The sequence below is a fragment of the Microcaecilia unicolor genome, chromosome 2, assembly GCF_901765095.1.
Source record: "Microcaecilia unicolor chromosome 2, aMicUni1.1, whole genome shotgun sequence".
NCBI lineage: Eukaryota > Metazoa > Chordata > Amphibia > Gymnophiona > Siphonopidae > Microcaecilia > Microcaecilia unicolor.
Genome location: NC_044032.1, coordinates 207290075 through 207317388, shown reverse-complemented (window position 1 = coordinate 207317388; position 27314 = coordinate 207290075). Strand labels below are relative to the sequence as shown.

General features: G+C 43.6%; 1 protein-coding gene across 1 annotated transcript in view; it reads right to left on the bottom strand.

Moving 5' to 3' along the window:
* Positions 1–25325, bottom strand: part of FBP1 (fructose-bisphosphatase 1) — a 44305-nt gene extending 18980 nt beyond the window's left edge. Inside the window, exons 1-4 of the mRNA XM_030193653.1 lie at positions 24993–25325; positions 9006–9168; positions 4063–4155; positions 3470–3610 (exon numbers count right to left, since the gene is read on the bottom strand). Coding sequence (XP_030049513.1) covers positions 3470–3610; positions 4063–4155; positions 9006–9168; positions 24993–25162 — 567 coding nt within the window. The 5' untranslated portion in view covers positions 25163–25325. The remainder of the gene's footprint in view (positions 1–3469; positions 3611–4062; positions 4156–9005; positions 9169–24992) is intronic.
* Between the last annotated feature and the right edge of the window lie 1989 nt (positions 25326–27314).

The following is a 27314-nucleotide window of genomic DNA, read 5'->3' as shown; positions in this document are numbered from 1 at the left end:
AGGGATCATCTGCATTGCAGTCTTTTAAGTCTTGTCACATTTGCTACTGGATTCAGGTCTGGGCATTGACGGAGGAGGACAATCACTTTATTCCTGCTGAACAACTTCACTGTTACTTGCTTTTTTTTGTGCTTAGATCACTGAACTGCTAAAAAGTGAATCTTCTAATGGGTCCCAGGTCTATGACAAACTGGAAAAAGATTTTCCTTACAGATTTTCCTGTTTGCACTAATAAGCTTTGCAAGATCTCTCTATAAATACAGAGCATCACTAGAACATAATCCTACACTAGCATGTTTTACAGTAGGGATGCTGTTAGCAGGGGGATGTGCAGTATTTTATGCCACACATAGCACTGAGACCAAGAAGTTCCACCTAGTACCCCTGCTGGAATTCTGCACAAAAACCATTTAAAATGTGCAAATTCTGCACACAAAATGTGCAAATTCTGCAATTTAAATATTACAGCCCCCCTCCCTATACACAGATACCATCCATATTTTTCCCCCCATACCCCCTTCCAGACTGTAAAGAAAGAAGCACTTACATCACCTTTTTTTCCAGCCCCCCCTGTACCCCCAAATATGATCCATTTGCACCCACACATACCATCCATAGCTTTTTCTAGCCCCTCTTGCCCACTGCCCCCATATATAGCATCCACCCGCACCCACACTCACCAATAAGCTCCGATGAGGAGCTGCATTGGGAGTATCTCTTTGGGGCAGGAAAGAACCCCACTCTTTCCTGCCCGCTGCAGCTGCTCTGGGCCGGTACTGCCACTTCTTCCAAATGACTGCCAAGAGTTCCTGCGGCAGTCTCACAAAATTACCTCTTGAAGTCTTGGTGGCCATTTTGAAGTAGTGGCACTGGCCAGGAAAGAATAGGGTTCTTTCCTGCCCCCAAAGAAGCCACTAGACCACCAGGGCATGTTAATGTAGGCCCACCAAGACTCAGGAGGGGCTAGCCAAAAAAACATACCCCCTCAACCACCCTGCAATCTGCCATTGCCCCAGGTACAAATAAGTACCTGTATATACTATGTAAACCGCTTGGAATGTAGTTACAAAAACCACAGAAAGGCAGTATATCAAGCCCCATTCCCTTTCCCCAAAAACTATTCCCTGTAACTACCACAACACCTTGTACACTGTCTCAATATCCAAAACATCTCCTGCAATTGCCATATTACCCCCAAACTTCCGCCATTTCCTAATACTACCCCCTGTAACTTGATGCACCCTCAAAAACTAACCTACCTGCAACTTCCCCACCACCCCACAAACTGCCTCACTCCCAAAAATACTCCCCCACAGCTGCCTCCATCCCCTAAAATTTGCTGCCCTCCCCCACCCCCGAACACTAGCCCTAGTGGTCTAGCAGTGGACCCCCCTCCCAAGGAGGGACTAGCACACGTTCCCTTCTCTTGCCGGACCAGGGTGCCTCCTCAAAATGGGCTTACCATGGGGGGGGGGGGGGGGGGAAGGGCTGGGGTCCACCAGACCACCAGGGCTTTAGGTGTGACAGACCTGCAAACCTCTTCTGCGGGAGGATTGTGCCTGGGCTCGAGTGCATGCCCAGGCACAATCCTACCGCAGAAGTCCCTAATGATCAATGTTAACAACGCACCTAAATTTGCATCTTATTAGTGTTGATCATTAGAGAGTTCTTTCCACAAACTGTTCTGGCGGTATTTTGACGGCACTGTTCAGAACAGCACAGGGAACTAAGAATTGGGGCATGAAAGAGCCTACTACAGGATTATAGGGATTTTTAGTTCAAGGGCACAACCTTCTTAAAGATACACGCAACAAACAGCCTACCTCCATGCAAATGGAGGCAGAACACCGTGTGTGTGTGTGTATCTCCCTATTTCATTGTCTTTGTTGTTAACTCTACTGTACAAACTACTTCAATAATCATACAGTTTTCTTACTGGTTGCTATGTATATTGACAAGTAATAGATGTTGCCGTGGGTAGGGCCAAATTAAGCCATTGGCAAACATACTTTTGTGTCTACATATTTGGTGAGAGAAGGTCCTGTGAAATGTGTGCAGGACTCGGGAGGTTAGGCTTGCCAGTTGTGTGGCTTTTTCCATAGTCAGCACATTTTTACAGTAATGTCCAAAAGGTAGAAAGGATAGGGTAAATGTGTCTACACATTTTTTTTTCTGGAGTTTATAACCTCTATCTGCAGTTCTGTGGTCCCGTTCTCCCCTCCCTCCCACTATGAGTGAGCCTTCCCTGCCTGCATCCACTGTAACAAGCAGCATAAACTGCAGGTAAATCTGTGGGGGCAGAGGACTGGAAAGCAGTTCTAGTCACTGGAAGGGGGGGGGGGGGGGATAACCTGAAGAAGTTTGTACTGTAGAAGCGATGAAATGAATACCTTCCAAAACAATGCTCTAATATATTTTTATTGGAGAAGTGGTTTCAACAGCCACAGTATATTATTATTACATTTGTACCCCGTGCTTTCCCACACAATGCGGCTTACATAGTAATTTGAAATACAGAGTTAATAGAACTTTTATTAAACAGTAGTAAACCAAGTATACATACATTGATTTACTATAATATTTAGGAAGTCCACCTTTCAAACTGCCTTCCAGTCATCTCCTCTCCTGATCAGACATAAGCACACACTTAGATGCAGAGGGTTTGGAAAATTCCATGTACTGTGGTCTGCATGCTTTCTCCACTTATTTAAACATCAAAATGTAAAAATGTACCAAGAGTGTGTAGACTTTTTTCAAGGCACTGTAAAGCATTCTCATTTGCATTACATAATTTCCCGGAAAACTCCTGTCCAATGACTTAATAGAAGTTATGTCAGAATACAACTCTTGTACCAGTCAGACTCTCCTTCCAGTCACATATTCTGATTTAACACCAAACTGCTGAATAGAGGAACAAAAATTAAGCTACACGTATGTGTGTATGCATAATGCTCAAATAGCAAAAAGAATCACCAGGAGCCTGGTTTGACTTTTGAACTCGAGCAAGAGGGATCATTTTTGCTCCAATTTTACCGAGCTATTAATTATATTTCATCGGCATTTAACGGGACAATTCATCCAACTTGTCACCCTAAAAGGAGTAAGTTCCGTTGCTTCTTAGATGTCACAACTTATTTGACCCCTGACGCAACACAGCCCGTATTGGGCACCAAGGAAAGAATTACGTTCAAGTTAAACGATCAAAGAAATTGTGTCCCAATTTTGAAGGCTTGCTATTTGGACTTTTTGTTCTGTACTTTGTACCCTCTCTGTGCCTTTCTGTGTGTATAATGCTATCACGTAAACCTCATGAAGATGTATAAAGAGTCCCTCAATCTAACTTCCCTTTTCCTATATTGGAAAGTCATCAGTAGTTTTATATATATCTATACATATTAAATCTACATCTATTTAAATATTCCCTTATCACTTAGAAAACTTGCATACACACTCACAAAAAGTTCCTTACCGGATCCAGCATAAAACAATTTACACCACAGTCTGTGGCCAGGACCACCATGGTTGCACTACCATACAGCGCATACCCAGCAGCCACTAAATTGCGCCCAGGCTGTAAAGCATCTTTCTCGTTTGGCTCACCATCAGAAGTCTAGAGAGGAAAAGCAGCAAGTTATGCAAAGAACTAGGACTGTATTGTCTTACAGAGAAACCCCAACAGGAAAAACCAGGTCATAAATGCTTCGTTATCCCATACAATTCACACTATGTTTTATACAGATGTATGTAGAATAGTGTCAAAGTTATTTACCATATACATTGCACATGCACACATCTCAACAGAGACAACAAAATTGTAACACAAAGCAATATTACGTCAAGACATCAAATAATTTTCTGCTATGACGTTGGCTGAAGTCTTCATGGGCCCTTAAATTTTTCGATATTCTACATGCATATTTTCAGAACAGTCTGCATCACGCTATGCCTCTTTTTCAACTTCATTTCAACCCTAAAGGTCACAATTCACTTCAAATGTGCAGTCAACGTTTAGCAAGAGCTATTATCTTCCATTAATTTATGAAAAAGGATTACGTTTTTTACCTTTCTATAGATAGCAAAGATGGTTCCAATAGAAACAAGGCAGTCAATATTAGAAGAGCCATCTAAAGGATCAAAGCAGACCACATATTTACCCTGGAAATAAAGCACACAGAAAAGTTAGCCTTAATGTTTCAAAGCAGCTTAAGTTGTCACAAAACATATTCATGTTTAAATGGAGGGAGGAGTGGCCTAATGGTTAGTGCAGCAGGTTTTGCTCCCCACTGCAGCTCCTTGTGATCTTGGCTAAGTCAGTCACTTATCCCTCCATTGTCCCAGGTACAAAAACTTAGGCCCAGATGATCAAAAGCCCCGCGCTGTTCCAAACAGCGCCGAGATAGCGCAGGGCTTTTCTGCATCGATGATCAAAGATAATAGCGCTGCTTAGATTTGCATGCATTATCTTTGATTATCATGTTGAAGTGCGGGAGAATTGCGCCCGAGCATGCGCTCAGCACAGTCCTCCCGCACTTGTTTGACAGGTCTGGGCTGTCAAAAGCCCAAACCTGTCAAAGCCTGCCGAGGCCCGAACAACGAGGGCTGGAGGTTCGGTGGGTCTCCAGCCCCCCCCCCCCCAAACCCCCAGAAAATGTCATGACCGTCGCCGGCCAAACGCTCTCCCACCCTCCCACCCAGCGATGGGGGGGGGGCTGGAGGTCCGGTGCACCTCTGGTCCCCCCCCCCCGACGATTCCACCCCTTCCATGTTCAAGGAGGGCTGGAGATCCGGAGGGTCTCCAGCACCCCCCCTCCAAACCCCCACAAAATGTCGTGGCCGCCGGCCAAACCAAACCCTCTCCCATCCTGCCACCCAGCGATGGGGGGGTGGGTGCTGGAGGTCCGGTGGCCCTCCAGCCCACCCCAACTCCTGCCCCCCAGCGTTCTTTCAATCCCTGGTGGTCCATGGTGGGTGACAACCCCCCTCCCGGCCCCCCTACCTTTCGTTGGAGGAGGGACGCAGCATGCCTGCCTCCCTCCTCTTCCAGTCGACGCCGCTTCAAAATGGAGGCGCCCAGCCCCGCCCACTGCATCCTGGGATGCGCTGGGCGGGGCTACACCTAAATTTCAGCACACGCTCAAGTTGTGTGTGCATTTTGAGTAACGAGCCAATAATAATCGGGGGTGTGGCCATGGAAGGGACATAGGCATTCACTAAAGATGCGCACAGTATTACTAAATACCAGGATCCGCACCTAAATTATACGCCAGGATTTACAGCAGGTTTCTGTTAATATAAATCCTTGTGCCCAAGGCTGGTGCAAATCTCTGCACTATACACTATTCTAGTGGTTCCCAAACCTGGTCCTGGAGACGCCCCAGCCAATCAGGTTATCCACAATCAATATTCATGAGAGAGATCTGCATGCACTGCCTCCACTGCATGCAAATCTGTCTTATGAATATTAACTGCGGACATCCTGAAAACCTGACTGCCTGAGGCACCTCCAGGACTGGGTTTGGGAACCACTGCGCTATTCTATAAACAGTGCGCAACTTTAAGAGCACTCTTTATAAAATAGCACTCCGTGTGGGTTCTCTCAGCACCCAAATTACTGAATCTAGGGGTCCTTTTACTAAGGTGTGCTGAAAAATGGCTTGTGATAGTGTAGGTTTGGGGTGCGCGCCGATCCATTTATAGCGCTTTTTAAAATTTTTTTTTGCAGAAAATGGACGTGCGGCAAAATTAAAATTACCGTGTGTCCATTTTGGGTCTGAGACCTTACCGCCAGCCATTGACCTGGCGGTAAAAACTCACACAGTAACCAGGCGATAAATGACCTACGCGCACCAAATGCTACTTGGTGCGCATGTGTTACTCACGCCCAAAAATAAAAAATATTTTTCAGACGCACGTATCGGACGCGCGCCAAAAATGAAATTACCGCAAGAGCCACGCGGTAATCTGGTGGTAATTCCATTTTGGCGCACGTAAAAGGGTCCCTTAGTCTTTAGTGAATTCAAAGCAAAACAAATGTGTGTTCTTTGTCCCATTACAATTAGAGAAATTTCTGCTGTGTCAGAAGAAGCAGTAAAGATAGTAATACTGCCAACTGTATGAGCTGTGCTGTAGGGGTTTGGTCCCCTGATCTCTTATTTTAGCATTTTTCCTCTTATTGATTTTCTTCTCTTTTCCTCCCTGAGATGTAAAATTTCATTGCATATTTATTTTTAATTTTCTCCTGTGTTTATCTTTTGCCCTATTTCATTATGAAAGTGTAATCCACAGGCTCACTGGGGCATGATCTCATGCTGTATGGCAATAACTCTTCCCCCCCACCCCAAATCTCTCAATGGTACATTCACAGGCAGCTCCACTCAGTTCTAATGGGGCGTATCATCGAATGGGTTAGTTTTGCAGATATACCCCCGAATTCTATAAAAACTGCACATGCAAATTTAATTACATAATGAGTCAGTGTCAATAATTGACTTTTAACAATTACTAGCACCAATTAAATTAAAATTTATACACGTAAATTTTACGCCTGGCCCAAAAAAAGGGGGTGCGGAAATGGGAGAGTCATGAGTACTTGGGGGCAGATTAGGGGTTTGAATTACACATATGGGGGCTCCACTTGTAAATTTAGGTGGAAACGGCGGTGCCTAAATTTACGCGTGACTCCTGGGTGTAAGCGCTGTTTATAGAATAGCACTATTTTCTGTGCCATATATAGAAATCTAGATAGCAAAAGAAAAAGTACCAGGAGCCTTCAAAAAAAAAAGGGGCATAAAACCTTCAATCATATGCGTTGATGAAACAATCCTTGAATGGACCCGACACGGTCCGTGAATCAGTGCTTAGCGCCTGCATCAGGGGTCACGTAGAGTAGCAGAAAACATGCGGCAGTGTTGTGAATCTCAACAAAGTTGTTAGAAGTACATAAGTACATAAGTAGTGCCATACTGGGAAAGACCAAAGGTCCATCTAGCCCAGCATCCTGTCACCGACAGTGGCCAATCCAGGTCAAGGGCACCTGGCACGCTCCCCAAACGTAAAAACATTCCAGACAAGTTATACCTAAAAATGCGGAATTTTTCCAAGTCCATTTAATAGCGGTCTATGGACTTGTCCTTTAGGAATCTATCTAACCCCTTTTTAAACTCCGTCAAGCTAACCGCCCGTACCACGTTCTCCGGCAACGAATTCCAGAGTCTAATTACACGTTGGGTGAAGAAAAATTTTCTCCGATTCGTTTTAAATTTACCACACTGTAGCTTCAACTCATGCCCTCTAGTCCTAGTATTTTTGGATAGTGTGAACAGTCGCTTCACATCCACCCGATCCATTCCACTCATTATTTTATACACTTCTATCATATCTCCCCTCAGAAGCAATACGCTGCAACACTGTGTTGTCCCTCTTCACACAAAATCAAGTAGAAAGATACTAGTAAAGACGCACTCCTTCAGTCATTCAAGGATTGTTTCACCAAAGCATATGATCAAAGGTTTTATGTCCCTTTTTTGAAGGCTCCTGGCACTTTTTCTTTTGCCATTTGGATTTTTGTTTGTACTTTGCTCCCTCTCTCTGCTGTACTATATATAGAATCTAGCCCACAGCGGGTAATTTTATAAAGTCGCACACCTATTTTGGCAACCCATTGGCACACGCTGAGCACCAACTCTATAATGGAATCATGGCACCAAGATTCCGTTACAGAATGCTAGTGAAGACATCACTGGCATGCCAAAATGTAACATTACAGGTACCCTTGCCAAAGGCATGGTGTTAACAAGTGCATTAGTGAAGCAAGGACGCGCATAACTTACAGGATTCTGTAAGGTGAACGTCTCAATTGGCACCTCCGCCCATTGGCACACTACCTAGCACTTAACATGCCAAACCAATTCTATGCCTTTGTAAGAAGACATAAGTGCAGTAAGAACCAAACTGCCAGTTTTTCTCAGCAGTAGCAAACAGAAGTGGTGCAATGTGTGGGCACCAATTTATAGAACTGCTTCCATAATATTTATTGGGATTTATTAACTGCCTTTATAAAGAGATTCACCCAAGGCGGTGTACAGCAGGTACAGTTTAACATAAAACTTACAATTTTGTTAACAGCATAACAATAGTAACTAACCAGGAATAAACAAACGAGGTAAACTTGAAAACAGTAAATTGAAACCAAATAGAACTACCATGAAACAGTATCAAAAATATACACATTTAACAGCACTGGAATTCAAATACCAGAAATATAATACAATGTTAGCATAATACTAATGTTACACCTAATAAGCATATGCATTACAACATTCAACATACATATGATGCTAAAGATTTTCTACTGTACAGCTTACCATGTAGCTGAGGAACCAACAGCAGATGTATGATGGGAACAAGATGCGTGGTACAGAGTCAGTTTGGATAATTTGATGGTTATGATTTGGCATTTACTGCAGGACACCTAAGAATGTCCCACAGTAAGCCATTTTAAAGTATGGTAAGCACATGCTAGCACTTTCTGCAGCTTAGTAAAAGGGCCCCAAAATAGTCCAATAAAAAAGTATCATCGTATCCTTTTATTTTGATTCTATTTATTACCTTTAAAGTGGGCTAACACGGCAACCACACTATCTTTTTAAACTTGTAGCTGTCTTTACGCAGTAAGTTCGAATTAGGCGATATTACTGTTATGCAACCAGACTCCCTTTCTATGCAAAATGTGTGCAACTTTCCAGCAATTTGCAGCAATTCCCTGCAAATTGTACAAAGCCCAACTCTAGACTCCTAGAACTAAGTTCAGTCTGCAATAGGATGTCTCCTGCTGGCTAATCTAGGAAGCCGCTTAGTTTTAGGCAGGATATAAGTTTTAAATAAAATAAAAACCCGACCTTCTGCTGTCAATGGATGCAGTTGTCTGGTTTAAGTTCTTATTAATTCTTTAAATATATGGCAACACAAAACCTACAGTTGAGATGATAGTTCTACATGGCACATACCATTCTCTCATTTTCCACTACGATGGCATTTTTGTTCTCTTCTGACACAAGGACGCAGGTACTGAAAGACGCTTTCAGCATGTTAATAACCAGGTCATTGGAAAGGACATCCAGCTTCTTCACCTGATCTCCTGTCACATTCGTAGATCCAGCAATTCCATAACTAACAAAGGGGGAAGAGGGAAAAGGAAAGTTACTACTGTGAAACTAGAAAATGTGCCAGTGAAAACAGCACCAATACAAAAGAGAAACAGACATCCATGCCCGCTCCAAGTGTTTCATGATAATCTGAAGTGCTCATTACAAGGTTCTAGGACAAATCTCTCTTCAGGCTTCCAAAAGTATTCTACAGTTTTGAAATACATTTTAAAAGAATTATTCTAAACTTATCTAAAAATAGGGGTAAATTAGTGACGTTACTGATGGCGGTTTATACACTCTAAATTCCAATAATGATTATGGCAACACAAGGATCAATGATAGTTTGCTTCATTCACTTTACCATGTGTATCAATTAGAGAATGTTTGAGAAACTATGATGAATAAGTTCTGCGGTAGTTATTTGCTGATAATATTTGAATATCTTTTGTTCTGATTTAGGATATCGTTTCTAATCTAGCATTTGAAAGGATAGACTTGTGGTCCCCTATATATGTAAGTTTATCTACAATAATTATTTTTTTTCCTTTCTTCCCTTATTTTTGATTGTTTTCCCTTTAAGTTATGACAACTTATTGATACATATTCAAGTATGGACAATAAGGATCTTTGAATAGGTGGGTGTCCTATCATTTGTTATTCAAAGTGATATGCTGCTGTTCCTTTGTTGATAAAATTAATTAGCATATATATTTTAATTTTTAAGTCTAATTAACAGGAATACTACCTTACAAATATGTACTCTATAGTGTCCAGATTCTTATTACTACAAACATATTGACTGAGATATATATATATATGCATATGTATTTATATAATTGTCTATTTTGTTGATATAGAGAGGAATATTTATATATACATATGCATTTATTCATATATTTGTTTTTATTTCTATTTTTAAATATTTTTGTTGACATTCAGCGGCATAATCAAAAGAGGACGCCCATCTTCCAATACAAATCGGTATTTGGGCGTCCTTCTCTCAGGGTCACCCAATCGGCATAATCGAAAGCCGATTTTGGGTGTCCTCAATTGCTTTCCATCGTGGGGACGACCAAAGTTCACGGGGGTGTGTCAGCAGTGTACTGAAGGCAGGACGGGGGCGTGGTTAAGAGATGGGTGTCCTTGGCCGATAATGGAAAAAAGAAGGGCGTCCCTGACAAGCATTTGGCCAACTTTACTTGGTCCAATTATTTTCATGACCAAGCCTCGAAAAGGTGCCCAAACTGACCAGATGACCACCGGAGGGAATGGAGGATGACCTCCCCTTAGTGGTCACCAACCCCCTCCCACCCAAAAAAAAAAAAAAAAAAAAAAAAAACACTTTTTCCAGCCTCTATGCCAGCCTCAAATGTCATACCCAGCTCCATCAGAGCAATATGCAGGTCCCTGGAGCAGTTTTAGTGGGTGCAGTGCACTTCAGGCAGGCAGACCCAGGCCCACCCCCCCCCTACCTGTTACACCTGTGGTGGTAAATGTGAGCCCTTCAAAACCCACCCGAAATCCACTGTACCCACATGTAAGTGCCCCCCTTCACCCCTTAGGGCTATGGTAGTGGTGTACAGTTGTGGGGAGTGGGTTGGGGGGCTCAGCACCAAAGGTAAGGGAGGTTGGTGTCCTGGCTTGTGAGGGGGACCAGTGCACTACAAATGCTGGCTCCTCCCACAACCATAGGGCTTGCATTTGGTCGTTTTTGAGATGGGCGTCCTTGGTTTCCATTATCGGCAAAAACGGAGGTTGTCCATCTCTAAGGTTGACCATCTCAACATTTAGGTCGACCTAAATGTTGACATTTGGGCACCCCCAATAGTATTATCGAAACAAAAGATGGACGCCCATCTTGTTTCGATAATACGGGATTCCCCGCCCCTGGACGTCCTCCGAGATGGGCGCCCTTGTTCGAAAATGCCCCTCACAGAGAACAATATTTCTATTTGGGTTTGTCCTTATAATGGTATAGATTAGTATATCTATGATCATATTTTCATGTGATCCACCTTTGTATGTACATATATCATTGTTCACATAATTTACTATGGTTTAAAAAATTTATTAAATATTCTATTCTGTCATATCTATTTTTGTCATGGTGTTGATTTGTCCTTGTTTTTTTTAATCTTTGATGCACATATTTATGATTATTTATGATTTATGTGTTTTATTTATTTCTTTGTAGCCCCTGACGCAGCGCAAAACACAGCCTGTCTCGGGCTCTTTTATGATCTCATTAATAAAATTCATATTCACTTTCCACTGATCTGCTCTGTTGATTTCCATTTTCCTTTGGTAAAGCCATGTTGCCTTAGATCTTGCAACCCAATGGATCATGGAGAGTTAACTCTTTTCCTTCAGCAGCGACTCAATGCTTTTCTTACCACTAACATGAGGCTTACCAGCCTGTAGTTTCCCACTTCTTCCCTGTCCCCACTTTTGTCAAGAGGGATCACAGCTGCTCATCTCCAATCCCACGGAGCCTCTTCTGTCTCTTAAGGATCTATTAAATAAATCCTTAAGAGATCGTGCCAGGATTTATCTAAGCTCAGAGTTTCCTGGGATGTATCCCATTCAGCCCCATAGCTTTTTCCACTTTCAGATTTTCAAGTTGTTTATGAATGTTTTCTTCCGTGAATGATGCAATATCCATTCCATGATACACCCTCAGAAGTCCACCACAGTCCTTCTCCAAGATTTTCTTCTGTGAACACCGAAGTGAAGTATTTATTTAGCACATTCACTTTAGCCTCATCACATAGTTCTCAGCATCCATTCCTAGCTTTTCTCCTTTTCCCAATATATCTGAAAAAAGGGTTTTGTCACCTCTCTTTACATCTTTAGCCATTTTTTCTTCTGCCCGTGCTTTTGCTAGCCATATTTCCCTCTTCACTTCTTTGAATTTAATCCGGTAATATTTTCCATGATCCTCTTGTTGCGTTCTTCTGTATTTCTTGAACGCAGCCTCTTTTGCCATTATTTTAATCGGCCGCTTGTTTGAAGAACTATATAGGCTTCCTGTTTCTCTTGATTTTGTTTACTTTCCTTGTATAAAGTTCTGTTGCTGTATTTATAGCAGCTTTCAGCTTGGACTACTGCCCTTCCACTTCTCCTATGCCTACTCATGCCATTGGCTCCTTCTTCAGGTATTCCCCCATTTTACTCAGCATGTCTGAAATCTAGTACTTTAAGGTTTGTAGATCTGAACTCCACCATTGCTCTTATATCAAACCATATCATGTGGTGATCACTGTTGCCTTAGTGGGTACCCACCTGGACATTGGTAACACTTCCTCCAATTGTGAGCACCAGATCTAGAGTTGCCCCTTACCTCGTGGGGTCCATCATCATTTGTCAGAGCAAAGCACTTTTGACAGGTATCCATGATATCTCTGCTGATGGAACATTCCAATCCACATCAGGCAAACAACCTCCCAGCAACAGCATTTCCCCTTTCATTCCAAGCTTTTGGATATCTTCCATCAAATCCTTATCCAATTTCTCCACTTGTGCTGGAGGTCTGTAGATAACACCTGTCTGTAGATCCACATTCCCATTTTCTCTTTCCAAGAAGATCCATACAGCTTCTTCCTTTCCACAGGTTCCCTGCATTTCTGCTGCTCCGATATTATTTTTCGCATATAGTGTCACTTCTCCACCTTTTTGGCCCTCCCTATCCTTCCTAAAAAGATTATAGCCTAATATGGTCACATCTCATTCATGGAAATCATTGAACCATGTCTCTGTAATGGCAACAATATCCAAGTCTTCCTCAAACATCTTGAACCTTTTTACTTAGGCTACAAGAATTTATGCTCATTGCTTTCCATGCGTTATTGAGTTTAGATGGTTTTCTATATTAACAATACCTACCCCACTGCCGTCATGTTTTTCCTGGGGGTGACTTTCTGAATTACCTTGCTTCCTTTCGTCACCCCCACACTCTAGTTAAATGTCTAGAAATATACTGTCCAAATTTACATAAGTACACAAGTAATGCCACACTGGGAAAAGACCAAGGGTCCATCGAGCCCAGCATCCTGTCCACGACAGCGGCCAATCCAGGCCAAGGGCACCTGGCAAGCTTCCCAAACGTACAAACATTCTATACATGTTATTCCTGGAATTGTGGATTTTTCCCAAGTCCATTTAGTAGTAGTTTATGGACTTGTCCTTTAGGAAACCGTCTAACCCCTTTTTAAACTCTGCCAAGACAACCACCTTCATCACGTTCTCCGGCAACAAATTCCAGAGTTTAATTATGCGTTGGGTGAAGAAATATTTTCTCCGATTTGTTTTAAAATTACTGCCTTGTAGTTTCATCGCATGCCCCCTAGTCCTAGAATTTCTCCCCAAGGATCCTATAAAGTCAGCAGGATGACACAAATCCAGCAAATTAGCAGCAAGCAGCTCTGCAAGTGAGAGGAAAGGAAGGGGGTTTTTTTTTTTTTTACACTGTATAGGATAGATGGAGGAAAGAAAGTTTTTTTTTTTTTTCCTTTTTTTGTTTTCCTGTATAGGATAAACAGAGGTAAAGTCAGCACTAGGAAGAAATTAGAGAGACACACACACACAGGAAAGAGCAACAGTATAGAATCTATGAATCAAACCAAACACAAAAAACTGAAAATATATACATTCAGAAAAGCTTAGCTTTCAGGCTTGTAGTGCTTCTCAGAATTCCCAACTTTCCAGGAAGAAGCCCTTCCCTTAAAACACACAGACTCTAAAATGGAAGCCAAATTAATTAAATTAAACCTCAGTCAATTCTGCAGTAGGAAGAGTTTCAAACACAGTTCTTGAAATAAGCACCCTTATTTAACAGTCAATTTCAACACAAAAACATGTTGGGATCTGCACCCACCTTAGCCAAACCCCAACTGATTACTGCTAGAACACCCATGTTATTGGATTTGTTTCTTACACTAATAAAAACAAATACTCACTCAGAAGTGAAATTAGAAAAAAAAGTTTATTCTAGAAACAAGTACATAGTAGCTCAAGCAAGTCTGAAATACAGAAAAGAAATTAGACTTTTCTATCTCTTTTGTTCCTATGGCAGGAAGCTGGCATAAAGTCCCACCTCTACATCGATTTCCCTCATTTTTATAGACTTAGCATATGTTATACGACAATCTGGAAACTAATTACCATCTTAGCACATCCCACTAACCAATCATCTACTTTCCTAATCACACATATCTGACATCTATCCTATCAATTATCGGTTCGTACTCCAAACTCCTAGAATAGCAGTTACGCCACTCCACCTAACTCAAGTCACAGAACCATGCTGTCTTCATCCACCTACTAGTAACTTCTCTCCCACCATACCTTCTGTCACAAATTCTAAGCCTTATGCTACTTCAGCAGTTTTTTTTTTGTTTGTTTGTTTTTAATATCACATATCCAAATTATATATCTGCTGACCTTGTGGTTAAGCTAGCAGACTGTTCCCAACTTCCCCTTTTCACTATCCAGGTACAATGTGGTTTCAAACTGTATGAAACATAGGAAATCTTGACCCAAGAATTAATACAAATCTAAATATCCATTAAAGTTATCTTAATTACATTGGACCATTCTATATGCATGCTCTTATCTTCAAAAAGCTTGTATAAAGTTCACAATCAATAAATTCTTAAGCTGTCTTGTACAGTATCTTGCCTTAAACATGACCTTAACACTGGTCAGCAAAAATACAGAAAAAACAGGGGGGGGGGGTCCATTCTGTGATACACTCTCTCCCCAAGATCTTGTATAACCATCTCTCGCCCACACACACATCTGTCTCAATAAAAAAAAGGTTCATTTCCACTTCTCCCATGACTTGCCCAACAAATCACACTAAATGTGTAAACATGGTTTTGGGTCCAGAGGAGTGTAGGGGTCTCAAAGAGGCCACCTTGCAGCCTGATCTAGTTAGCAAGGCTTGAAAACAGCACACAGAATAATTAGGGAGGATGAAATCTTACAGGTAACCCTTATATTAGGGGTCCTGAGCCCTCCAAGCTCCCTACAACTACAAAGCAAAAGAATAGCCAAAGTCAGCAAGAGAACAGAAATACAGCAAGCCACACAAAAAGCAGCTCTGCAAGCGAAAGGAAAGGAAGCTTTCTTCTCCTTCCTTTTCCTCTCTTTCCTGTACAAGATGGAAAGTCAGCAATGCTCAGGAAGAAACCAGAGAGAGACACACAGGCAAGAGAGCAGAGTTGAAGTCCAAGTTGGTATACCGACCCCCAGTGGCGTACCAAGGGGGGGGCGGTGGGGGCGGTTCGCCCCGGGTGCACACCGCTGGGGGAGTGCCACGCGCCTATCGGCTCTTCGTTTTCATGCTCCCTTTGCCCCGGAACAGGTTACTTCCTGTTCCGGGGCAGAGGGAGCATGAAAACAAAGAGCCGGTAGGCTCGTGGCACCCCCCCCCCCCCCAGCGGCGTGCACCCGGGGGGGGGGGGTTCTTTCACCGGGGGGGGGGGGGGGGCGCTGCACCCGGGGGGACGGGGCGCATCGGCGATCCACCCCGGGTGTCAGCCCCCCTAGGAACACCACTGCCGACTCCACACAGCCCTGGTTAAATGTACGTAATCTCAAAATTGTAATAGACAAAAGAACTGTCTTGGAATTTCCATGTTATAATTATTGTTTTGTTAAATCATAGTATTTACATGTACTTCAGGCCTTTTTACCTTGCATACTTCCCCTTTCTGGTGACCCTTACCTTTCCACTATTTTTTTCCAACACATCAAATATTGGAAAGAAATTATACACAAGGGGTCAAAAAAATCTGGGGGCAAAGTAACTCTCCTAAAAATGTAATGGAAGAGTATCACATTTGGTTAAAGCCGGCCTAACCATTAGGCAAGAAAAGGCAGTTGCCTGGGGCAGCAAAAAGTAGTAAGTCCCAACAGCCACAAATGCGCAGAACTATCAGTGCCTACCTTTACCTGCAAGACAAGGTTTCATACTTAAGGGCATGATGTCCAGTTATGCGTTTTTATAGAATTGTCGAAGAGTGATCATGATTACAGAGTTTACTTATCATAACCTTGGAAGGGGGGCAATGGAGTAAGGCCTTGAAAATTAATTGAAAAGCGTAAAGCTGAAGATTCACCTAGGGTTCCCAATACTCTTACATGGGCCCTGAATTTGCAATGGGAAAAAAACCCAACTGGTTCAAAAACAGGACATCAAACTGCAAATTCCAAAGAAATAAACTCCTCCCCCCCCCCCCCCCCCCAATACACACACAAAATGGCCTAATGCATTTCTATAGGAGAAGCAGTTTCAACTTCTGAAGCATAGGAAAGCCGATACACTGAAACACAGCTAGGGAAGAGTTTTGTACACTTTTGTACTCTGTTAGAGTGGATGGGGCATGAAAATCAGTGTGCACCAGTTGTTTTGCATTAACGCAAATCTAATTAAAAAAAAAAAAAAAAAAAAAAAAAAAAAGAAGAGGTGGGGGAATCATTTAGGGAACTGATGTTTTCAAATTTCCTCTGTCTTCTTTATGCACCTGGTCACAGATACATAAATACACAATCATGCTTTGCTTACATTCCCCCCACCATGCACCCCTTCCCCCACTGCTGCCACACCCCCATCTGCGAAGCTGTGGATTTTCTTTGTTGTAAATTCTACTGCGAACCCTATTAACTGAACCATAGAGTTTTCTTCACAACTGCTATGTACAGCAACACCTAGGGAGAGATGCAGGTGCAGTAAGTCTTAAGTTAGAACTGCAGCTCTACCACAAAACACCACATAAAGGGGATCATTTTCAAAGCACTTAAACCTACAAAGTTCCACATGTTACTAGGTAACTTTGTAAGTCTAAGTGCTTTGAAAATACACCTCAAAATATACCACAGCATGCTATAATTAATGAGCATGCAAATTACTGCAGTAATGCAAGTTCATTGATAAGTGTCACCTTTGCTGTCAGTGCCTGAGCGGTGATTGGCTCAGGCACTTACAGGAAGGGTGACATTAAATAAATAAATAAAAAATAAATAAATAAATAAACCGATAAATACCAGCATCTCCTTCCCAAACACAATCACTTTCTAGACTGGGGCCCCTTCCCTCGCCAACCTGACCCCCCTACCCACAATTAAAATATTTTCCTGGTAGTGTGGAGTTGTATTTTCAAAGCACAGACTTACAAAGTTCCATAGACACCTATGGAACTTTGTAAGTCTAAGTGCATTGAAAATGAGCCCTCTAGTGTCCCCCACCCATCCTTACATTTCCCCGATAGTCTAGTGGCCCACCAATTCCCTCCTGCCCTCTGACCCAAAACCCTTTCCTCAAATTAAAAAAAAAATTAAATCCCTGGTGTCTAGTGTCACCCTCCTACCGCCCAATCCCATCTTATATGGTACCTCCCAATCCCATCTTATATGGCAGCAGGCCCTGCCTGGTGAATCCCCATGCAGGGCGCTGCCATTTATCAAGATGGTGGCACAGAAGCAAGTGACATAAGTATTGCCACACTGGAACAGACCAAAGGTTCATCAAGCCCAGCATCCTTGTTTCCAACAGTGGCCAATCCAGGTCACAAATACCTGGCGAGATCCCAATCACTTCTGCCTCTCTTGTAAGTTACAGTGCGGTGGGCTGGGGGAAGGAGGGTGTCACTAGACACCAGGGATTTAATTTTTAAGGTGAGATGGGCAGGCCAGTTCAGGATAGGTCCGCTAAACCACCAGGGGGGCTAATGCAGATATCCAAGGCAGGGTGGTTGGGTTGGAGGGGGGGGGGAAGGAGAGAGGGTGCCAGTAGACATCCACTCCTCTCAACCAACCCTTCTATGCTGCCTTGGATTCTGAAACACAAATTTTTCACTGTACTCTCATGGGCAAAGCTTTTTTTTTTTTTGCATGCCGCAGGACAGCAAATGCACCTTCCTGTATTGCTATCCTGAGGTAAAAATTAATTAAACCCTAGTGACTGAACTGTATCATTTGCAAGTACTGCCAAGTAGTGTACTGCAGCAATACTGGCTGCAATGGATCAGTGGCGCTCTCCCCCCCCCCCCCCCCCCCCCTCTGAATTCTATATAATGTGCCTAGAGATCAGAGCTGAAACTGGCGCGGATTCTATAACAATGCACATAGCTTTACAAGCTAATGAGCGCTGATAACAGCACCTAACAAGCAATAATGAGTACTAATTGGCACTGATTAGAATTTAAGTGCACAACTCGCTAAGCATATTCTGTAACAATGTGAGCAGGCAAAAAGGGGTGTGGCTATGGGCATTTCGTGGGTGTTCTGAAATCTCCACGCCTAGTTACAGAATACGGTCCAGTGCGCCTAAGTCTATGTGCCAGGATTTACGCCATATTTTCATTGGTGTAAATGGATGCGTGTAGTTTTAAGCGCTGAAATATCAATTAAGTGTATTCGCCACTGATTTCAGCGCTGATTTGTTTAGGCACCATATATAGAATCTCCCTCCATATGGTTAAACTACAAAATCCTTCCTTTGAAATCTGCCGACAGTGACATCTTATGCAGTGGTTCCCAAAGTATGGGTCAGGACCCCAAATGGGATCATATCAGGAGGTGGGGTCACCAATGGCATAGCCAGAAGAGATCCCCCCCCCCCCCCGCCCCGTTAATTAGAATGGGGCACTAGGCACACAGGTCTGAACCAGGTCACATTATTATTGACAAATAATACTTTCAAGTATTATCTTATTTAATGTTAGCTCCAGAACTTAGTACAAGAATAGTTCTGGGTGGACTTATACAGTCTGTGCCCTGAGAAAGGCAAGGACAAATCAAACTCTGGTATACATATAAAGTATCACATACCATGTAAAATGAGTTTATCTTGTGGGGCAGACTGGATGGACGTACAGGTTTTATCTGCCGTCATTTACTATGTTACTATGTAAGTGCACCTATCAATGGATTTCTAAGTAGTCTGCAGTAACCAAGCTAAATTATTTCAAACACTTGCCAACACTTTTTGCCAGGGCCTGCGCTACCTTTCTTGTGAATGATTACTGTAGTTCCTGGTAGCAAGACTACCAGAATTCTATATGACTTCTTGCCAGTGCCAACTGCCATATACACGATAGAAGCATAACAAAACCTTACAGAAATCCTGCCATACCCTAACAGCCATGCCAGGACTCAAAGCATCTGCCCTACCTATGAAAAGGGAGCACTACACCTCCTATTGGAGAATCAGAACAAGGACGGTTGAAGATCCTTACATATCAATACTAGAAGACTACTGCACCTCACTCACACAGGCAAAATACAGATAGCCCCTCACCAAATATTAGAAACAGAAATATGCAGACAAAAATTTTAACTGACAATCCCAAGAAGACAGACTCAGCGTGACACGTGGCACATCAGAAAGTAAGAAATGCATTTCTTCTTGTAATGTGCAATATACAAAGACATGAGATTTGCACACTTTCAAAAGCAGATATATTCCAAATAATAAATTCTTAATAAAAACACTGTCTACCTTTGTTGTCTGGACCTTTTATTTTTCCAGTTAAGTTTGTCCCACTCTCTTTTCTGCTTTCCTTTGTCTTTGCTCTTAATTCTTTTCAAGGTCTGCTGTCCATTTGCTATTTCTCCTCTCTGTCTTCAATCCTCCTTCACATCTATCTGATCTTTTTCAGCTCTTTCCACTTTTCTTCCTGCCCACTCAAATTGTGCTCTCCAGTCCTCAATTGCCTTCTTTTCAATGCCCTTCTCCCTGCCCATCTTCCCACTCTTCACCCTCTCCCTAGCCCTCCCATTCCCCCATCTCATATTCACGCCTTCCCCAGCCTCTCTTTTTTCACCCACTCCTTCTCCCACTTCCACCATCTGAAGTCACTCCCTTCCCAGCCCTTATCTACTTTGCTCTGTAACTCATCCTCTCACTAGACCCAGCTACTTCCCTGTCATTCCCTCCAATCCCTTTATTCTGTCTCTTATCCCCTCCTGGTCTTCAATTGCTACTTTTTACCACCTCCCCAGCTTTATTGCCATCCTCCTCTCACTTATCTCCTTGTCAAGCCCAGCCCCCCCCCCCCCCCCCCCCCCCACCGAATCTTCCACTGCATCTTCTCTAATTTCGTCCCTTCAACTCTCCTTCCCTCATCAAGGGGTCCTTTTACTAAGCTGCAGTAAAAAGTGGCTTACGGTAGTGTAGGCACGGGTTTTGGGCACGCCCAGAAATATTTTTCAGCGCACGTACCAAAAATGCCTCTCTCCCCTGAAAATGGACGTGTGGCAAAATCAAAATTGCTGCGCATCCATTTTGGGTGTCTGACCTTACCGCCAGCCATAGACCTAGCGGTAAGGAATCTGTGCGGTAAGGACCTGCACACGTCCGAAAGTAAAAATATTTTCCAGACGCGAGTAGCGGATGCACACCAAAAATAAAATTACCGCAAGAGGCACGCAGTAAGTTAATTTTGGCGTGCGTTGGGTGCGCGCAGAGCCTAACGTGGCTTAGTAAAAGGGGGCCCCCCCAAGTCCAGCATCACACCTACCCCATCCCTCCCACCAACAGTCCAACATTGCCACACAACTAGTGAGAGTCTGGGGAATTCCAGCATAGCTGCTAAAGGTATTGATAGAACAAGTTAGACAGGCTACAAACCAGTGGCTTTACTGCAGCTGGCAGAAGTTCAAAATATTTTAACACCACTTTAAAAAAAATAAGATATGGCAAGACTTAAGCCATCAGAAATTTCTGAAAATAGAAAAAGCAAACATAAATCAGGTCACTTCTCATCTCAGATTTAAAATATCTATTCTATTTCATGTGTGTTGTGTAATTTTTTATTGTTGCTACTGTTCCATGTATTATCTTATTTAATGTTAAATTGTAATCCATCTAGAATAGTGGATGGGTAGTCTAGATATCATTTTAATTAAATTAAAAGACTATCATGCTATAGGAGACAGAAAGTACTATATAAATTAACAAGACTTTCCACAAGATAAAAGGATGACTGTTTCTCCTAAACTGCTCCAACACATTGCTGCATTCTTTCTAAGGATGAAATGCCTTTTATTTAAGTAGCCAGAAAAATCCATTCTGTGCCTCTAGAGACCTGAATATGAACTGTAACAGAACTAGCATGAATTTTTCTGTGCTGAAGGACCCTCCTTTCTAGTTCTGTGAAACACTCTGTGCTGACCAGCGTCCTCCCAGGCAAGTTTGAGAGAACTGTGTCTTAGCAGGAACAGACTGATTGGTTGAAGTGTGAGCAGGAACAGACTGATTGGTTGAAGTGTGACAACACCCCCTCAGAATCAGGGTTGTTGCACTAACCAAACTTTTTACAACCTAGTTTGGTCAAAACCTGCAACTACAGTAACTATTGTGAAGCCCAGAACATTAGCTAGAAAGTGCCACACTGTAACAGCTTAACAATGCACTGCCAAGTGAATTAACAAGAGTTAGAGGCAAAATCTGTTTACTGAAGAGAGAGAGAAAGAGAGAGACGGGATGGTGCTGCTCATTTTAAGAGTCTTTCCTAGGCTACCCAACAGCTTGTACTTAGAAACAGCCCATAAATCCCCCTGGAAGAATAGTGCACTGGATAAAGTTAATATATCACCCTGGATCTAGCGCATATTTCCAAGTCTTAAATAAATAAGAGTAAGTTGTGTATTTTTTTATATTTATTAAAGTGTACCTATTCTAATGATACAACATTAGAAAATAATTAAAAAAAAAAAAAAACGAAAAAGAATGCACTGGTTATGTAGACAGCATTTTCAGACACTGAGAAGAGAAAGGAGCCCTTTTACTTAACTGGGTAAAATTTTGCAGTTATTGCCGCTTAATGCAGAAAATTAGCGCATTGTAGCTGCAAATTTAATGCAGCATCCACTTGCCGGTATGCCCAGCATTTTCCACTGCAGGTTATGAATCAGAGGCGTATCTGAGGTTCGGCGGTAGGGGCGGCAGGGGCTAGAGTGAGGGGGCACATTATAACCCCCCCCCCCCCGCTGTTAACCCTCCCCCACCGCCGTTAACCCTCCCCCACCTACCACCAACGCTTTCCCCGCCTACCGCGGTCACCTACCCCCCCCAAGGTCCGCTCCTGCCGTTTTTTTTAAATATTACTTCAGCTGGCAAGGGACCCCAACCCCCGCCAGCCCAGCCGAGGTCTTTAACTTCTTCATCCTCGTGCTGTTCCTGCAATGCATCCTTCCAATTGGACGGAGTTTGACGTCGCAGCACGTTGTACGTGCAGGACGTCAACATGCTGCAACGTCAAACTCCGTCCAACTGGAAGGATACATTGCAGGAACAGCACGAGGATGAAGAAGTTAAAGACATCGGCTGGGCTGGCGGGGGTTGGGGTCCCCCGCCAGCTGAAGTAATATTTTAAAAAACCGGCAGGAGCGGACCTCGGGGGGTAGGTGACCTCGGGGGGTAGGTGACCGCGGTAGGTGGGGAAAGGGTTGGAGGTAGGTGGGGGAGGGTTAACGACGGTAGGGGGGTCCAGGGCGAAATCTGCAGGGGCCCAGGCCCCTGTGGCCCCATGCAGATACGCCCCTGTTATGAATTAGCATGGGTAAACAGGTTGCAATTAGCGAGCAGGCCCCTCTGTGGTTAGTGTGCAGAAAGTGTGTGTTAATTATTGTACGTTCTTCCCACCCATTCCTGGCCCATGTCCTGCCTAGTTCTGCCTCTAACAAGAAAAATTCCCTTCACACGTGATTTTAGTGCATGGTAACCTCAAGATACTGCAAAAGCAGTTAGCACATCAACTGTTGCCATATGCTATACTGCACATTAACATTACAGGGGCTCTTTTACTAAAGAGGGTTAAGCCCCTAATGAGGGGTTAGTGCACACAGACTACTACAGAAAAAGCACTAACGTGTTTCTCAGTATTTTCCCTTGTTTGCACGTGGTAACCCACACATTACTGATTCATTTTAAAAATATTTTTCAGAGGGGGTGTGTCATGGGATTTCCTGCATTATCCAGCTAGGGCCTTATGATTAACACAGTAACATAGTAGATGACGGCAGAAAAAGACCTGCACAGTCCATCCAGTCTGCCCAACAAGATAAATTCCTATGTGCTACTTTTTGCATATACCTGACCTTGATTTGTTTCTGCCATTTTCAGGGCACAGACCATAGAAGTCTGCCCAGCACTAGCCCCGCCTCCCAACCACCAGCCCCGCCTCCCACCACCGGCTCTGCCACCCATCTCGGCTAAGCTTCTGAGGATCCATTCCTTCTGAATTCAAAAGATGTAGGTGTCCTTGATACCAGGGTTTCTGCTTATACTGCAAGACACGAAAGTGAGGTGGGATAGATTAAATTCCAAAGGGATGCTTGGTCAGTTAATACTAACTGGATCATGCAGCGTCGAACAGGAGGCAGTAAGGGCTTCCCACATCAATTTTTTGTGCAGGTGCCACGTACTAATAGGTACATTAGCGCATGACCTTAAAAAAAATTCTATAAGAAGTGCCATATCAAGGAGCCTTTTAACTAAAGCTGAGAGCGTGCTCATGGACATTCGCATGCGCTATCATGTGACCCATTGGTATATAATGGACTGTACGGCATTTAGCACATGCTAATGTCCGTTAGCACGCACCAAGCTTTAGCAAAAGTGTCCCTAAATCCGGGCTTGGCGCAGTGGAAAGGCCCGCATTAGAACGTCCTAAACCCAGATTTTACCACCCTTTAGTAAAAGGGCCCCTTAGGCAGGTTTAAGCATTTGTCCTGCAAAGAAACAAGTTACTTTAGGGGCCCTTTTATTAAAGGGCTGCCACCTGGCAACCCAGAACTACCGCTGGCCCAATGCAGGGACCACCCCCAGCGTGTGCCATTTGTGGCGCTAGCAGAAATATTGAAAAAAATATTTCCGCAGGGGGTTACCCGGCAGTAAACGGGCAGCGTTGCACATTACAAAGCTACCACCACCTCATTGTGTGGCGGTAAATGCTTCCCCCCCCCCCCCCCAAAAAAAAAAAAAATTGCCACATGGCAAATACAAACATACCGCACTGCCATTTCATTTTTGGCTATTTTCCCCCACTGCGGTAAATAGGGCCTTGGCTCACAAAAACAGCCACCACCACTAGCGCAGGTCCCCTTTAACCACAGCTTAGTAAAAAAGGTTCCTTATTTTGCCATTATCCTAATTGAGTCCAAAGTTTAAACACTGACTACCGATTGCCTAAGTGCAAACAAAGAGAGGCGACACTGGGCAAAGCTTCTCTCCCTCACGGCATAGGAGCCAACTTTTCAAAATTATTGGGGGTGCTAAGCCCAATGGAAATGACCCCTCCCTGGACACATACAAGGAATTTTCTCAATGTTGGGGGTGCTCAAGCACCCACAGAGTCGGCTCCAATGCCTCATGGCATTATTTCACCGAGTGGAGATGTTTTAGTTTAGAGCTACAGTCCTGGGAGTCCAAACTGTTCATTTTGGATTTTCGTCACACCATGACTGAGCTGTTCCCATTCTATATTGCAGGAATTTAAAAGATAGGGGGGACTACTTTCATTAATTGTGTAAAAAAGATGCGAGCCCTTGCAATCCAAAACTGCAAAGGCAGAAATAGCACTGCAGTGCAAGTTAAAATAATAATAATAATAAAAAAGGTTACCTAATGTACTAAAGCCAAAAAGAACAGCTTTCATCAGACTGTCTCCAAAAACCTATGGCCTCATCTCCCAGCCCCCTCGGTCTTGTTCGCTATCTCTTCGTTCGGATATCAAAGAAAGCCCCCCACCCCCAATCATTCATCAGCGACCACGGATCGAGCTGGGTGCAAAGCCCGGTTCGGCTACACGTGTCACTGTCCACACACCACCCTGCACTCACAGATGTGCCAGGCCAGCCTTCCTGACGGCCGACGAGATGGCTTTCACGGCCGTGCAGATGGCATTGAGCAGCTGCGTCAGTTCCCCGGTGCCTTTGGCTTTCCTGCCTTCCTCCAGCACGAAGCGGGTCAGGGTGACCACGTCGGTATCGAACGCCGTGTTGTCAGCCATGGTCGGTTGCAGAGGGCTCCCGAGTCGAGCCTGCCGCTTGCCACGCTTTTTAAGGAGGTGCACGGCTGGCAAGTCCCTCCCCTGGAGCCGGAGCTCGCCACTTCCGCCTTGCAGGTCAGAAGGTGCCTGCAAAGTAACTTCACGAAGCTTCAATTTCCCTGTCTGACTGCTGTAGTGCTATGAACCAACAGTGAACTTACTATGCCTGCAAGAGCAGACTGGTTCAACTGGGACAACACCCTTCAGCATGACAGCAAAACCGTCTACGCAACCTAAGGGGTTATTGCACTAATCAAGGATTTTACGACTTAGTTAATTCAGAAGTTACGAAACTACAGTAGTTATTATGGTGAAAAACCAACACATTAGTGGATAAGAGACCGCTGCTGTAACAAGAGCGGATTCTTTCATCCCCGATACTTAGTGCATTCCAGTCAGCAGCTTTGGGTTCTCGACGTGTCCCTCCAAGAAGGAGATCATAGCAGGGAAAATAAGTAAAAGTCCAGATTCTCCTTTCAGGAGCCACAAATCCTGTTTCAGTTCAAGCATTTTTCAGAGGGACAACTACATCCCTGTTGCTCTTTTCAAAATCACGCTGCTGGGTGGTGATTTAAAGGAGACCATAAGAGGGGGGAATGAGAAGGACGACAAATTAAGGCTGCCAAATGTTAGAGCTGCAAATTGAAATGAGGAGCAGCAGGCACACGGCATACCCACAATGGGAACAGTAACAACTCTCAGGTCAGAGTGGGTAACCGTAACGTGAAGGAAAACCAGTGATTACCAGGGGCCTATTTATTTTCTCCCAGTTTGTTTACGGGAAAAATGCATAAATAAGAGTTCTCAATAATAATTCCCAATTTGCATTTCCCATTAGGAAGTAACATACATAGTAGATGACGGCAGAAAAAGACCTGCACGGTCCATCCAGTCTGCCCAACAGAAGTGTATTAAACTTTTATGACACATTGAAGTGTTTGCACTGACGACTTTTAAATAAAGAAGGTTTTAGTAGTTTGGTTTTGGGAACTAATAATGTTAACTATAAGGACAATCTTGCGCTCCCCCCCCCCCCCCCCCCATGTCCAGCAATTTACAGATGATTCTCTTCTTCCCATAGTCCAGCATTCGCATTCCTCTCTTTACTTACTCCAGTATCTTTGGCTTCTTTTCTCTTCCCCTCTCGCCCCCCCCCCCCCCCCCCCAAGGACCAGCAATCTCCTCCCCCTCCCCAAGCAATCCAGTCCACCATCTGGTGTCCAGCATTTCCTTTTTCTCCTTCCCACGCTTTGCCACAGTAGCCTGGGGGAGCAGCCAAAAATCAGCAAATCACACTCAGCATTTCAATCTATACAATCTATACTGGGCACATGCTGATTGCTGAAGGCTCTTGTATCGAGTAGGCAGGGACACAGCAGGTTTTCAACATTCCTGTGCTGGGGCCTCAGCTTCCTTGTTTAGCTGCCAAGCTACCTGCTAGTTCTTTTGGCTGTTCTTGCTCCTGCTGATTGGGAGGAAAGAATGTCAGGCTGCTGTTTGCCATTTCCTACCCCTGAGTCTCAGCAGTCTAGGCAACTGACTAGTTTGCCTAATGGAAGGTGCCAGCCCTAGCTATATATGTATATCATTTGCTTTTTCCACGGTTTTGTATCTCTTCACAGAGTGCCTAGTAGTGGAAGGCGTTTATGTTGCTGTTAAGAAGAAACCAAAATTAGAGTTTTGTTTTGTTTTGTTTTGTATGGTGGGTAGTAAAGGGGAAGTGGCCTAAATCTCTTCTTCATATGCTATTGGTAGAAATGGAAGGACCACAGATGCAAGCATACAAAGTGGAGTGGCACAGTGCTAGACGGGGAAAAGGAGGAATAAAATCTAGCTAAAGGGGGTACTGGGGGGGAGGGGGAATGGGGTAGGATTGTGTACTGAAGCCTTGTTGGATTACCAGATTTATCCTGTATAATAGGTAGTACCCAATTTGGTAGACTTTAAGGTGGAAGTTTTATATAGGTTATTAATAACGAGATTTAATGGATGAAGATAAGGGGGAATTTGGGCAGGGAATGTTATTGTAAAATATTGTCTGAGGAAAGGGGAAGTAGGAGGAGTAGGCTCTTGAACAACACCAGTAGGTGACGTAGCTTAGGAACAATCTCTT